This window comes from Syngnathus acus, chromosome 1 (assembly GCF_901709675.1).
Source record: "Syngnathus acus chromosome 1, fSynAcu1.2, whole genome shotgun sequence".
Lineage (NCBI taxonomy): Eukaryota > Metazoa > Chordata > Actinopteri > Syngnathiformes > Syngnathidae > Syngnathus > Syngnathus acus.
This window is the reverse complement of record NC_051087.1, coordinates 7,850,461-7,865,182: the sequence shown is the minus strand read 5'-3', so window position 1 is coordinate 7,865,182 and position 14,722 is coordinate 7,850,461. Positions and strand designations below refer to the sequence as shown.

Sequence of the window (14,722 nt, the reverse complement as noted above, 5' to 3'; positions counted from 1 at the left end):
CCATTCTGCCGCGTGGTCCGCACACCAAAATCCCCGCTTAGTGCAGGCTTCATAATCCACGTGGCCTGGAGTACATTGTTTCATTTTCTAATTTTGGAATGCCCCTGAGCAGCATCTTAATGGGCATATGGGAGTTAATAGTTCACATTTTTGTCTCCCAGTGTTCATGTCCATCAGATAATCCCATCCGTGAATGTGTCTTGACGAAATTCCCTGGAGTCGTCACATGCTCCGACATTCCCGTCAATATTTTCTCTGCAGGATTAGCATCATTGCACTTAACTGTTTTAGGAAAACAAACTTCCTCACTTGAGTAATTTGGGGGGGGTCGATTTGTTGTGACTAACCCACAGGTCATGCCTTTCCACCCACCGCCTCCATCACTTCCCAAAAACTTCACAGGAAGTTGGGGGGAAACTATACGAACCTTGGGAGACGGTTCCCCACGTACATGTACTGTAAATGCATCCCAGGAACGTTGTGTCCATTCTTTCTATCATCCGCTTCCTGTTACATACTTTCCCTGAGGTCAGCTCGCATGTGTCTTTCAACTCTCGCTCAAAGCACTCCCAATAATTGGATGGTTGACATTTCCTCTCATCAGCTCAATTACGCTGCGGTCTGTGGCTGCATTTGAGGGAAGAAAACAACGAGCTGGGACTCAGTAGGCGTTCTAACATAGGGGTTTGTTACACAAAATAGTCTAGCTGCAATTCTAAGGTATTTTAAGCTTGTCTTACCTGAACTGGGCGAGCAGTCGTATGACAAAGAAGAAAAACAAAAAAAAATCAATCTTCCACTCTTTACTGCTGTCCAATTCCAATAGAGTGTAAACGTTTGGACTTACTATAGTACAAACTGTACATTTTTCACACTTTGAACCAGCAACTATAAGCCCACTTGTATATTTGAAATATATTTCCTCTTTAATTGAAGTAAACTCGACTGTTTATTTGTGGAGTTGCCCTTCATATTGAAAGTGGTCGAATGAAAGTGGTCATTCTTGTAAAGAATTATTTTTTGTAAGGAAGCAACCGATCCGGCACAATACTTATCTAGTATTGACATTGCATTTCATTATTTATTCAAAGCGACAAATGATTCAGATTTTCTTTTGAAAATAATGTTTAAAGAAATGTAACTGTAGAGGGAAAATGCACTCTATGTTTTTAACTACTAAAACGAGTCTTTTTTTTTTTTACTTAACACAATTACAATGTAGATAATAAAGAACTGTTTCTGACACCTGCTTTATATGGTGTTTCATTGAACCATCTAAGAAAACTAGTTCGCTTGACTCTTCCAAACATTTATACAGGTTTTAGGCCATGTTACTATGAAATGCCTCTTTTTTTTTCTACAGCAAAATGACTACAACATATCTTTGTAATTCAAACACAGTTGGATTTAGGAAATAACGCATTATAAAATACATTGTCCACCTTATTTGACTGTAGTGAAGGTGCTCTCTCAGCTCTCATTTCATTTTCTGTAAACAAACATATTTTTTTACCATTCAGCTCCTTGTTAGAGAACAGCAAAGAGTGCCGATACTTCTTAAATGTTGACCAGTTGGACATGTGCATTCAAAGGTTGAGGGGAAAAAACAATTATGGTCACTTTATGATTATCCTGAAATTTCACATGAAAGCTCTAACTTTTTGGGAGTAGCATTGGCATCTTCTGTAAACAGGGTGGGCCCAGGACATAACCTTGGGGCACACCACTACACATGAAAATACACTAAATTATTTATTTTGGTGGGCAAACGGGGTTAATAGTTTTTTACTCCAACCCCTTGCCCTAAACAAGATGCTCCTTTCTCGGACGAAAACATGAACCTAGACAGCACAGCTAGGCGTTATCAATCATTAGCATTGATCTGCTCACACCAACGCTCCTTTCATCCCATGGTGACCTTTGATTTTCACAGCACTCTGCTCCTCCGTCCATCCGTCAAAGTGCCAAATAAAGGCTGGAGTGTATGCTGAGACATGACCACCAGTTCAGCATGGTTTCAGCCCCCTAGCAAACACATACTTCCTCCATGTGGCTTTGGTGCAATTGCACCTCCCCCTCACTTGTTGTCCACTACATCCTCTGATGAGGAATGTCCTCCTACTGCGATGGTGGCCAAAATGTGCAGCGGGCTCCAGTTTCCTGCCCCCCACCACCAACCCTCCAGCGCTGATCCCAGATAGATGCTTCTTCCACATCCTGGGAACCAAGCGGACCCGTTGACAAACGCTCCGAGAGACCACTTTTTTGGATGTTGGAGCCATCTCACGAAGTAACAAAACATTTCTTGTGGCATCAAAATTTTATTTACTTTGTCTATATGCAACAGTCAGTGCAAATGATCACCCTTTCATGAAACCAGGGGTAGGAATGGATAAACATATGTACTTCCCCAGTGCAAAACTGTACTTTTTATTTTGAACTTTGGCAACAAATTAGCTGGAGAGATGTCAAGACTGCCATGGTGCCCTTGAGCAAAGCACCAAACATTGGGTCAATAATTCTTGACCTTATCTTCTATGATATTTGAATGTCACAAAATGTGTCAATTGAATGAACACAACAGCTATCTTTTAATGCCTAACATGTATTGTGGTTACTTGGAGTTATTTTCTCACGTATCATTTGTAATCCTTGTTACGTTAAAAGTGCATTTCCGGCTCAGCAATAACAACGACATGACACGGTTTGCATCCATAGTAATTTAAAGGCATTACATACAGTACATTTACGGAAGCTGCCCAATACCAGTACAGGGCGATCAAATATGTGGATTACATGTGTTAAATCTGAAAGTTCCCTTTTTGGGTGCGGGCCAATTGTATCCCCTTTTAGCTTCATGTACCAGCCATGAATAAATGAAGAGGTCACGTGGTATTTGAATAACAGTTATTTAAGGCTGATGAACTCTTTAATTAATGTCCTAAGTAGTTTAATGGTAAACCATTTAAGAGAAGACATGTTGGTAGTTAGTTGAATGATGGATTGTGTTACTGCACATTGTGGTGGTCCATGTTAAAGTGAATCCATTCACTTTTATTCTTTTCCATCTTTGCTCCATCCATTTTTGTCAATTTTGTCCTCAGTGATGTCACTCACGGTTTGAAGTCCCAAATCCCAACGGACTTTATATGTGAGACGTGGGGGGAGGTACAATGGATGCCCATTCACACCTATGGATTATTAGTCTTTTAGGAACCAGATGTGCATGTTTTCGGAATGTGGGAGGAAACCGGGGTACTTGGAAAAAGCCCACGCGAGCACAGGGAGATCATGCAAACTCCACACAGGAAGGCTAGAGTCGAGATTTCAACCCACTACCTCTCGACTGCGATGCAAACTTGCTAATCACTACTCGTGTTGCCTCTTAACCGTCTTCTGGTGTAATAATACTCAAAGGTTATTTGGAAGCGGTTCAGATAAGATGCTGTGTCTCTTCCCTTGCAAGCGGGGCCAAAGTCTCACGTTTGAGTTCACCGACACTTGGAGCGGGTGGCTTCCAGGACCTTCTGGTGCTTCCGTTTGTTGAACCTTTTTACATAATTGCTGCTCCTGAGGATGCCGTCGCCTGGTTTTAGTCGGGCCCCGAGCAGGTTCAGGAGATCGTTTGGAAGATGTCGTCTCCGGTGGTAGATTTGGCCCATTACGATGTATCTGGTTCCTTGGGAACAAAAATAAAGAGAATCAAGGACGACGTTTTTTCAGCCATATACTGCCATTCAGTTCAAATGAATCTTTGACGTCTAGAGTTGTCATGGCAACAAATTAGTTAACATATGCTTGACCCTTCATCTGTGGGAGAATTGTGGCAAAGGTGTTTGATAACATATTGTTTTTATTCTATTACCACAACCACCAAAATTGTCGACTGTTCATTTTTTTTGTAGAGCAAACTTAGACATTTTCTGGCGTCCGTTTTTACGATCAACTTTGTGTACAACTAGAATTGTGTGAGTCAGACTCATGAATAAACATCAAGCACTTACCAAGTTTGATATCAGGACAGGGTTTGCTGCATTTGTAAGTGTCCAAGACCAGAAGTCGCACTTTGAAGAAGAAGCTGTCAGGGGTGGCATAGAGGCGACTCATCTTGTAGAACCCGTCGCTGCTCACCATCAGAGTAATGAGACGTATCCCTTTACGAAGCACGTCAATGTCATGGACGACCCCGTTGACAGCTGTTTTAGGGGGAGATGGGAGTCAGTAAATCATAGTTGTTGATATTTTGTTCGTGACATTTTGGTTTGGTGGTGTGCTGTCAGATTTTTCTGAAGTCAAAAATGTGCTTTGGCTCAATAAATGTTGGCAGACACTATTTTTCAGATCAGCTGAATATAAGCTGCTTGATCCTATGTTGACAGGTACTCCAAGCCAACAGTCAAAGACTCACTTAAATAACAGGACAAAGCATAATAGCATGCTTATTTCAGATGATGTCACATAAAGTCAAGCTAAAAGGAGCCTGAGAAACAAAAGATGCGAATCTTAAGACAATACTTACCAAGCATCAAAGGTAAAACATTAGTTGTATTTGTGTCTGTAATTTGTTAATTTGGTCTGTGAATGTTAGCTACCGAAAGAGGAAACAAAGTTAATCTTATATTAGCGCAGTCGGTAAGCGAAACAAGGTTATCCCTTGGTGCCTATTAAAAAAAAAAAGTCAGTCGTACGTGTGACTTTACTGTCTTGATTTTGTAGCTGATATTGTTTTTACTTTGTACTTTGTTTTCATTACGAATGGACGATTTCATTATCGGTATCGTTGCCGGTACCAGCCTTATTTCATGATATTGATACTTGCGACCTTTGCATACTAGTTTCAGATGCCCTATATTGACTGTTTTACAATCAGAAACTAGAAATACAAAATTAGAAGAATAGAAAGTTGCTATTCATTTCATATAATTGTGAGCAGAATTCCTATATTGGGATGTAACGTATCAAAAGAACTGGTATCAGTCAGAAAAATGTGGTATTATCCTCAATTTTGTTGTGTGATTGAATTAAAGGGTTTCTGATGACCAATCTGCAAGACTTACCAAACTCGCTGTAGCAGTAATAATCCCTCTCATCCTTCTCCTTCCTGCACTCGCTCATGCAGAAGGCATCATGGGGGAGTTCGGACTCTGGGGTGAGCAAACGACACCTTTGAATGCTTGCTCTTGCTTAACAGATGTCAACAGAACAGGGATGTTACACCCTTGTGAGATTAAAATTTTTGAAAGCTCCAAAAACAAGTGAGAATGATTTCATTCCAAGATTAGTCAATTGGCCGCGTTCCCAAAACAGGACAGAACACTGACCTCGTCTGAGGATATCAAATTGGTAGAGGAGGCTGGCGGAGCGCCGGTTGAAAGTGACAGGCGGCCGGCTGTTGTTCCGAGGCGGCGTCGCGCTGATTCCGGTTTGGTAGAGACCTGCTTTCCCCGGGCGGTTCTCCTCTGGGTCCAGGCGTCTGTTGGAGGGGTCTCTGCGAGGAGAAGGTGCTGGAGCAGGCTGTGGGTGAGGGGCGCTCCTGGATCTGGAGTTGGGATAGCCCTCCGGCTCGGTGGGGTGAGGCGGGTTGATTACGGTCTGAGCGGTGCGGTTAGCGGCCGGAGCTGTCGACGCCGTCAGAGAAGGTTTGGGAAGGAGACCGGCTGTTTCTCCTCTGGTTTTATCCGTGTTCAACTCCAGCAGGTGCTCGCTCTTGGGGCCGCGCTTGCTCTTGTTGTGGGGGCCATGGTGGCGAGGGACGGGTGCCAGGTCGCTGTGTTTTGGCCAGATGGCGGAAGGTAAAGGAAGGAGGGAGAATTTGGACTCGCCGGTCCTGCTACTCTTCTCTAAAAGTTCATTGATGGGCAAAGACGGTTCTTTCACCATCAGCCTGGTTTGATTGCTCTGTGGGTGGTCCACAAAACTTATTGGAGCTTTCTCAACAAGAGGATAAAATTCTGGAAGTAGAATGTATTCAGTTTCATACATCTTATATAAAGAAGCAAAGTCTATTTAGAGCGAAACTTTACAACATCTACTGAGGTAGGTACGATAGATAGATAGATAGATAGATAGATAGATAGATAGATAGATAGATAGATAGATAGATAGATAGATAGATAGATAGATAGATAGATAGATAGATAGATAGATAGATAGATAGATGTGAGTTTAAAAACAAAACAAGACTTACCATTAACAACATGTTCCTGTGCCTTGTGAAGATGGAACATTAAGAAAAAAAGAAACACATTAATCCTCATCATGGTTGGTGAATGTTGTTGAAGGAGACATACAGAGCAGGTTCTACTGCAGAGCTGAGCCTTTTTATACAACACTGGGACGGGCCTGCCTGCCTGCAGCGCGAGGCGGGCCGTCCTACACGGACACACAGATACATTGTACAGCTGTCATCACACTCGTTCCAATCATAAACGAATTCTTGAACCCCCCCAAAAAGGGGGGAAATTAGGGGCCTGGTATCAGCAATTGACCGATGACGTATGACTGACGTGTTAGGAGTGGATTTTAGTCAACGTCTGTTCACATGAGTAAGCAGTGCACCTACAATTGTTCAAATGAGGTTAATGAAGCTTTACTTCCTTCTAGAGGCAGCAGTTGTGAACTGCAGCAATTAATTAAATTCAAGATGATTATTGTGAAAGGACAGTATTAGAAACAAAGTCGAGAGAAGGCACATCTCACACTTCAGTTTAAAGTTTAGGGCGTTTCAAGCTTTTGCGCCCTCGTGAGGATAAATCGGTTCAGTTAATGGATGAATTAATTAATCTTGCTTAATTTGATTATTTCATCTGTTTTGTACAATTATTCAATTGTTTTAGCGTGATGTTTGTTGCTCAATAGGGAAAATATTTATGGAACGTGTTACTGTTTTTGGCAAATCGCCGTTAAGTCTTCTTGAGTGACTCGAATAGAAAAGATCGTAAAGATCGCACACATTCTAGGTATCTTGGAAAAACCTCAAGATTTCCAACATTATCAAGCTGCATCACAAACGCGTCTCATAAAAACGACCCAGATGGGACTCGAACCCACAATCCCCAGCTCCGGAGGCTGATGCCTTATCCATTAGGCCACTGGGTCGTCATACTACGCATATAACGGATTTTTAGCTTATAAACTAATATCCTTAGATACCTGAGTTGAGATTCTGGTGAATATTTCGTATTATTTTCATACAAAAAAAACGTGCATTTTTTTGCGACGTCGACGGCGGCACAGATTCATTTAGAATGAGATAAAGGAAATAACTCAATTCTTCCGCTAGATGGCGTCATACGGTTTTGGTATGTTATCACAAGTTAAGCTATGAATGAAATGTCATTTGGCTATTAGTGTTGTTTATATTTTCACCCGCAACAATGTAAATAAATGAACATTAAATGAAAGGAAGTTAAAATTAGAAATATTTATGGCAGTTGCTACGAACCAATTTGTAAGCACGATTTGAGCATCTCCCACATAAACAATACGTATTTATTTATATATACGCTATACATATTTGTGAAAGTATAACTCAATTTTGTTTTTTACACATCTGATTCTACAATTGTTACATTTATATTTTCCAAGTCATCCGATGTGAATGAAGTTTGCTGTTTGATCATTATTACAGATCACGTTCTAAAAAGAATTGTTACCGTTGTAAGTCACTCTTAATATACTAATATTAGTATCGCTGAACTGGCAATACAAATCCCTATTTTGTCACGAAATTGCAAATTTATTTTCATGTCAAACCTATTTGTTTTCTTTTGAAAATATCCACCGGACATCGTTTCACCGTGTTGCACTTTACGTGCCTGTATGTGTCGTGCACTACTCCACTCACTCATCACGAAGCACCCTAGCCGAATAGGCGCCTGTCCGGATGGAGGTCGAACCTTTCACTTGATTTTATATTTTTGCACCTTTAATTTTGTTTGTGGCATGCACGGTATTTTGGAGTGTTCTGACTTACATTTTTTCCAACTAAGGATTATCATTTTCAGCCATGCGTTCGTTGGCGACGCCGTTCTGTTTAGTGTACACGGGCCAATGATGTGCTATGGTGATACAACAAGCTAATACGACGTTAGCAGGGGGGGCTGATTTGGGAGACACCTTTTGAACAACTCAGCCAATGAATCGTACGATCTGTTAATTTTCAACACGCCGGAACACCAGGGGGGATGTCTAACCAAGGAGTTCGGAGGAATGGCCCAGTAAAGCTGCGGTTGACAGGTAAGCGAATTTAAACCCCCTGCCCTCCCTTCTCCCCCTCCCGCACCGCTCGGAAGCGTTAGCATGCTAGCCAGCCGAGCTAACATCTGCTGATGGTCAGCTGGCGATGTGGCGTGCGTGGTTTGTACTTTAGCAATTAAAAGTCTTCCTGTGAACTCTATTCATAATGACCTACGTTCACATGGGTTTTAAAAACAATCTAATGATTCAATCAGTTTTCTCTATTTACGAGGTTCGGGCAAAGAACAGCAGAAACAATGTAAATAACATGCAAATCAATAGTCATGTAAGAAAAAGTATAGTTCATTAGCAGGGAAGTATTTAGTCATTTTAGGGCCCAAGACAAACTCATGACTGGGTCCTCCCTATGCATGTACTAAACTACTCAGTCCTAACTAAAGTCATAATTTCACCTCAACTCAAGGTCTTCCACGATAAATATATTTAAATCAAGTTTGAGAATTACAGTGGTCAACCCTTTTTGACTACATTTTAAATCAGAGATGCAGGAATGCTTTTCCAGTTTGCCCTTCTTGAAAACTTCATACAGGAGACATTGGCATTAACATCAATCTCGGATTGATATTGAAGAACATTTAATTGTCTTGCCTTGTCCATATTTGTCACTGGCTTGGTGAATAGATGAGCAAAGATGCAATGTTATTTATGGCACATGTATTCAGCAACTGATCACTCTTATCCATCCATCCATTATCCATCCATGCATTCACTCTTGAGTCGCAGGGGCAGCATCTTAAGCAAGGAAGACCAGACTTCCTTCTCCCGAGCAGCTTTATCAAGTTCTGCTATCTCTTCAAAAATATTTGAATCAAATCTTGCATTAGAACGCATTGGGCTGTGGGATAGAGGAGTTGCTCATGCCATTTGTACTATCTAGACTCCTGCTGGTCCTGCCGACCATTGGATCCCTCAGCTTGGCATGTGTGATGATAAATGTTGCCTGTACTCCACATGAATGACACGTCCCCATGATATATTGCATCTCAGCCGCTGCATTACAGCAAGGTGCAGTAATAAGATCTACACACTTTAAAGCCATTCTTTCTGCACGCCGGACCTTCCCCCCCCCCCTCCCTCCTCCATATGGGGAATGGTTTTAAATGGGTCGCAGTGGTCTTAAGACGGAATCCCAGGAATGTGAAACCTCAGAGAGGAAATGTGAGTCTTGCCGATCATAGGCATACCCTGAGTCTGTCTTTCAATTAAAATGATTCTGTGACCCCTTTTTTTCCATCAAGATCATACAAAAATGCTGATCCCTCAATGAAGACATGCCGTTCGTCTGATTTTGTCTTTTAAGCAGGACCCGGCGAAGTGTTGCAGCGTTCACACTGTGACATGGCATCCTGCTAACAGATAATAAGATGCATGACAAGGTCTGCGCTAGACTTCTCGAAAACTGGGGTGGGGGGGTCGGAAATACCCTTACACATATGCACCCTCTTGTCCCTTTTATGATTCTAGCCCCTCCGACACTATGTGGAAAAGTCACCTTTTTTCTGACAAATAGTTTGTGTGGATATTTGAGAGTCTGTTTGAAAAACACAGGGCAAACTTGTGCTATGGAGTTCGTCTTGCCTTGTTTGTAAATACTTTCGGGTGTTGCGCTTTTGGTTTTGTGAAGCGCTTTGAGTTGTATGAAATGTTTGGACACGTCATACAGCGACTTGGGGGGGAAAAAAAGGCAGAAAATGGCGACGTTTACAGGCAGGGTAAAAGAGACTTCTGAGTTTGTTTTATCGGAAAGCCGGTTGTGACAGTGAGCAAGAAGAAGAATTGCTTCTGACTTGCACACACAGGGGGATCACCGCTGCAAATTTCTACGTGTGCTGTCGTTGCCAGCATGGCCAGTGTTGAGTCGTGGCTACGTCGGACTTACTATGTGTCTGAGACTGTGCACATTTAGACCCAACGTTGAACCCCAACCATCGTCCGCTTTCACGATCTGCTTAGTGTTCTCATCGTTTTCTTTTTTGTCTGTGTCACAGAGCGGGGCAATTTGCCAAACCAAAGACTTGTGACATCGAGCACTGTGTCTCCAGGGCAACTATGGCAGCTCTGAAAAACATGATCATATGAGCAGCCTGGAGTTTCCCCAAAAATTCAACTTTGACTTTGAATCTTTGTCCATGGCTACGTAGATGAAGTCCTCTGGATGTAGTCAAAGAACAAACGCAAATATAATGCTCTATGGATTGTCTTCAACCTTTTTTCAATACTAGTTTCTCCTTGGTGGAGGTGTAAAATACACGTTGTTGCCTAAAATGGTGGAAAGCTGTAAAATGGTTGTTCTGACTGGGTTATGTCACATTTGAACGGTTGACCAGAAATCGAGTACAAGCTCTGCTACTGAAACACACAAAAAAAGTCAACTAAATTGCAATTATTTGAAATTTCGGTTCAAACTGAATATGTTCCAACATTATAATCATTTGATGTGGCCTTCCTTGAATAGCTCTGAAAATGATCTCAAAAGTCAAGTTCTTCAGGTTGATAACTTGGAGCATCCCACATGTTGAAATCACTTCACAATGCAACTCCAGCTTCCATCGAAAGTATTTAACTGCAACAGTTTTGATTTTTCACAGTTTTACAAATCAGGAAGAAAAAAAAAAAAAAAACCACAATAAAACTGTTTATAGTGTCCTGATGAGACAGTGGCGTGGGCCATAATGACCCCAACAGTGCTTGCTGCCTAGTGTGTCGACACCAGACAGTAGATGTGCTCCCCACAGTCCAGAAAGAGGTATTTTATTTCATTTTTTTTGCACTGGTTGGAATCTGGATCCACTCAGGAGAATGACATGAGATGTATTAGGGGATGAATCCCTTTTCTTGCCGACACTGCAGCAAGTCCGCCTGTGTGATCCATTGCTTCCATTAGCCTCCAGTTGGCGTGCAACAAGCAGCCAACCACTAGAAGCCTCGTCTTCCTGTACTCGGTGAGTGTGCAACTCTCAGACAGGCAAGGGAACACGCGGCTACATTTTTCATCAGCTGTCAAAGTTTGCGTGTGTTCAAACATTTGGGGGGAAACCGGTGCTCGGTGTGTGCGTGTTGATGGGACCAGAAGGAATTAGAAGCTGCTGGTTAAGATAAGGATTCGGCATCTGCTCCTAGACCGGTTTTAGCTCAGCTTTACGTCACTTGTGCGCGTGTGTGCTTGTGCTCACAAAACAGGACAAATATAGGCCGGTCCACATATTTCGGAATTTCACCTTCCATTTGATCTTCACCCAAAAAAGGTCCAGTTTAAAACAGGAAAAACGTAACTAGACAAAGATTGCCAGTTCAACAGTACTGACCGCAAAATGGAAGATTTGAGACAAATCGTGAAGTCACAGTCTCCTTCCTCAGTTGCAAGGTGTGTCAGAAAAGTTACGGGACCGGAGTGTAACACTTTCCCAGCTGTCACGTCCACGCTTTCATGCACTACCGGAAAGCATCCTTCCCGGATCCTGTGTGGCGCCATTGTTACAGATACTATCTTGATGTTGTCCACATCTTCAAAATGTGAACTTGGGATAGAAACAAACAACCCTAACCCTCCCCAAAAACAAAAATCACACAGAGCCAGGTTGGGTGAGTAGAAAAGTTGCTCCAGACTAGCAATTTATGTTCTCGCCCAGGAACTGTCCGATGCTCAGGGTGTTATAAGCAGATGTGAAGGCTACCTGAAGATAGTCATGATCATTTTCACTCTTGATCAAATGAACAGCATTCTCAGAGATGGTACCGTTTTTATATTATTAAACTTGTCAAATATAAACACAGCGTTATCTCTCTTTTTGCCACCTTTCTCTCTTTTACTATATTTAGCACCGTTTTGTGGACGTTTTCAATTTGAACTCACTTCCATGCGCTTCAACTTCAATTGTATTTTCTTGCTGAATGGATGTGGCTAAAACTCGCATCTATAAATAAGCATTATACCATAAATATGGCAGTTTGGTTTTAGCCTCACAAGCTCACGTCTGAGCCATTTGCTTGTTGCGGCCCATCGTTGGTATTATCTGCTTTTCCGATTACTTTTGAACTTGGTGGCATCCGTGTACTTCCGAGCAGGAAAATGGAAAGACTGAACACCTCCATGTTGCGTAAGAAATTCTAACCGGAGAGAGGAGGTGGGCTTTAGCGCGCTGTATGCCTTAAACTTTCCAAGAACAGCTGGAGGATTTTCCTGCAGCGTGTTAGAGAACTCTCCCTTGTTACTTTTTATTTTAGGTAGAGTTACACTGGCAGTGAAGGTTCACTTCATTAATTAGATATGTGACTCCCCCCGCAACTCTCAGCACATCTTAAACTGCATCTCTACATCCGTCTGTTGATTAATGAAAAGTTGTGGCCTAGTCTGGAACCATGACATGCGATCGCCAGCTTATGGTGTCTTATCGTCTGAACACACTCTTGCTCTTCGCAGCCTCTCATCACGTCCCTGCGTTTTTGTCACGCTTTCATTTTTGTCCTCGTTCAAACAAGAATCTGGTTCAGACACTTAACAGATGACTCAACTGGTGTCTTTTCGACTGTGATCTGTACTAATCGAATGTGTGTGGTGTGCGTGCGTGCCTTGTGAACTTTTGTCTTTTTTTTAATATAACTGAAAATAGATCTGCTTTATATTTTGATTACTCCGTGGTTGCAATAAAGCAGATTAGGGTCTTTAGGGACCACTCTCTCCTCCTGTTCTTCTGCTACTGTTTCTGTGGTCAGACAGCTTACTGATGTGTGCATGCTTGCGTGTGTCTGGTAGACCATTCAGCATGACTGCTTTACAAACACTCAAATTGCATCCTCCTAACCGTGAGGCTGTTTCCAGTTCCAGTGTGGAAGAAGACAGATTGAGGCATGCTGTTTTTTTTTTTACTTCTTAAAATAACAATCCTCATTGCAGCAATCTTCCATATATATGTTCCTACCACCTGATCACAATGATTGATTATTAATCAATATTTCAATTCGATGTTCCTGTCGGGTTTGCTTTTCAAATCATAAAGACTTTTAATAGCTTTTGTTTCCTAATGAGATTTTAAATTTCCTCAAAGACATTGTGTTTGGCTGCCAGTTTGGTAGTGACCCTGCTGTAACGTGTTCGTTGGGGGTGGGCCTTATAGAAACATATGGACAAACATATGCTCACAATCAAGCCCGTAAGTACGTGGCGTACCCAGTACTGTATTCACAAAGCCGTAAACTAATACATTTGTGTTATTTATTTCTATTATTACCACTACGTAGTTTATTTCAGATACCACAACTGTTTTAGCCATGAAAAGTGCCAGTGCAATGTCCAGCCGTCTTGGGAATAATTCTGATATAATAATAATAATTCACAAAGTGTCGTTAACTAACTAATGCTAAATTCTGATCAACTATTCATTTGTACCACCTGAATGGTTCCACTGTATTTTTTTATGATATATCCGCATTTCAAAATTGCCTACATCGTTTTTCCTCTTCCATTCGACACATTTTAAATTCTTTTTAAGAACTATATCTGTTTTATTCATTGACATCCACCTCCGCCATTAGTACAATTATACCTCTGTACTGCAGTGATCCTTACTCAGTGTAGCATGACCACCCACTCCCCACGTTAAGAGGTTACATGACTGTTTTCCTCGTCATACCCATGGCAGTCATCTTATTTTGGTCTTGGCTCATCCTTGCTTTGTTTGTAATGCTATTCCCTGCAGAGAAGGTTGACTTTGCTTCTGTTTCCTTGAGGAAACAGACACATGTACATACACTGACTCGTGTTGTGCCAGATGGCCACGAACAGATTTTATAGAAAACATGAAAGTATATCTAGGAAAAAATTAATTTGTGTAGATCTGCCATTTTGAATAAAGCTGAGTAAACATTTTCAGTTTTTTTTTTCCAGATTTAATAAAGCCCATAATAATTTAAGTTCTACTGTCTCACCCTAAAACTATCCAAACTTATATCCTATTTTGTTATGCTGCTAGAATGTTATCCCTATCAAATTTCCTTGGTGCAAATGATCCTCCCCCTGACGCTTCTTCCTTCCTTCTTCCAGACGTTCTCTGTTCCACATATTCGGGTCCCGATAGACGTCCCTGTCTTTTGTTCACATTCCAACAAATTTCGCTATTGATTATAGAGATTCAAACAAAGATTACAACAATGATCTGTTGGTAGCTATCACATTATCCTGCTTAGCGTCATGACTAAAGTTTGCTCAAGCAAGATTTACTGACTCCAGAGTGTTGTCATCTCCTCGGGGATAGCAGTAGACTGTTGGCCTCTGAAGGAATGACATAATTGGAATCCCAAGTATTTATTGGGTTGGAGAAACAAATGTGGTAAATGCAGTCAGGCTCAGCTTGCGGCTTAAGGCGCACGCATTCGCCCAACATTTCAATTACATCGCTCGACAGCATGACTTTTTGCAGGTGTAAGCTTTGGCAAGTCGGTCACGTAGGCCTTCTGCTCTTGACAC

General features: G+C 41.7%; 2 protein-coding genes and 1 non-coding gene across 4 annotated transcripts in view; 1 reads left to right on the top strand and 2 right to left on the bottom strand.

Moving 5' to 3' along the window:
- Positions 1-2,301: 2,301 nt before the first annotated feature.
- On the bottom strand, positions 2,302-6,313 carry LOC119127837. Its single transcript, XM_037260016.1, has 5 exons — positions 6,188-6,313; positions 5,322-5,951; positions 5,058-5,144; positions 4,005-4,196; positions 2,302-3,679 (listed from the first exon to the last, which is right to left on the bottom strand). The coding sequence occupies exons 1-5, from the start codon at positions 6,258-6,260 to the stop codon at positions 3,492-3,494; spliced, it is 1,170 nt and encodes a 389-aa protein (XP_037115911.1). The 5' UTR covers positions 6,261-6,313; the 3' UTR covers positions 2,302-3,491.
- Positions 6,314-7,025: 712 nt separating this feature from the next.
- On the bottom strand, positions 7,026-7,098 carry trnar-ccg. Its single transcript has one exon. It is a non-coding gene; the product is annotated as a tRNA-Arg (tRNA).
- Positions 7,099-7,829: 731 nt separating this feature from the next.
- The window catches only part of LOC119125554 (E3 ubiquitin-protein ligase SMURF2-like), a 35,421-nt gene continuing 28,528 nt past the window's right edge, over positions 7,830-14,722 (top strand). For both annotated transcript variants that reach the window (XM_037256154.1, XM_037256163.1), the window contains exon 1: positions 7,830-8,238. In XM_037256154.1, the coding sequence (XP_037112049.1) occupies positions 8,187-8,238 (52 nt within the window). In that variant the 5' untranslated portion in view covers positions 7,830-8,186. The remainder of the gene's footprint in view (positions 8,239-14,722) is intronic.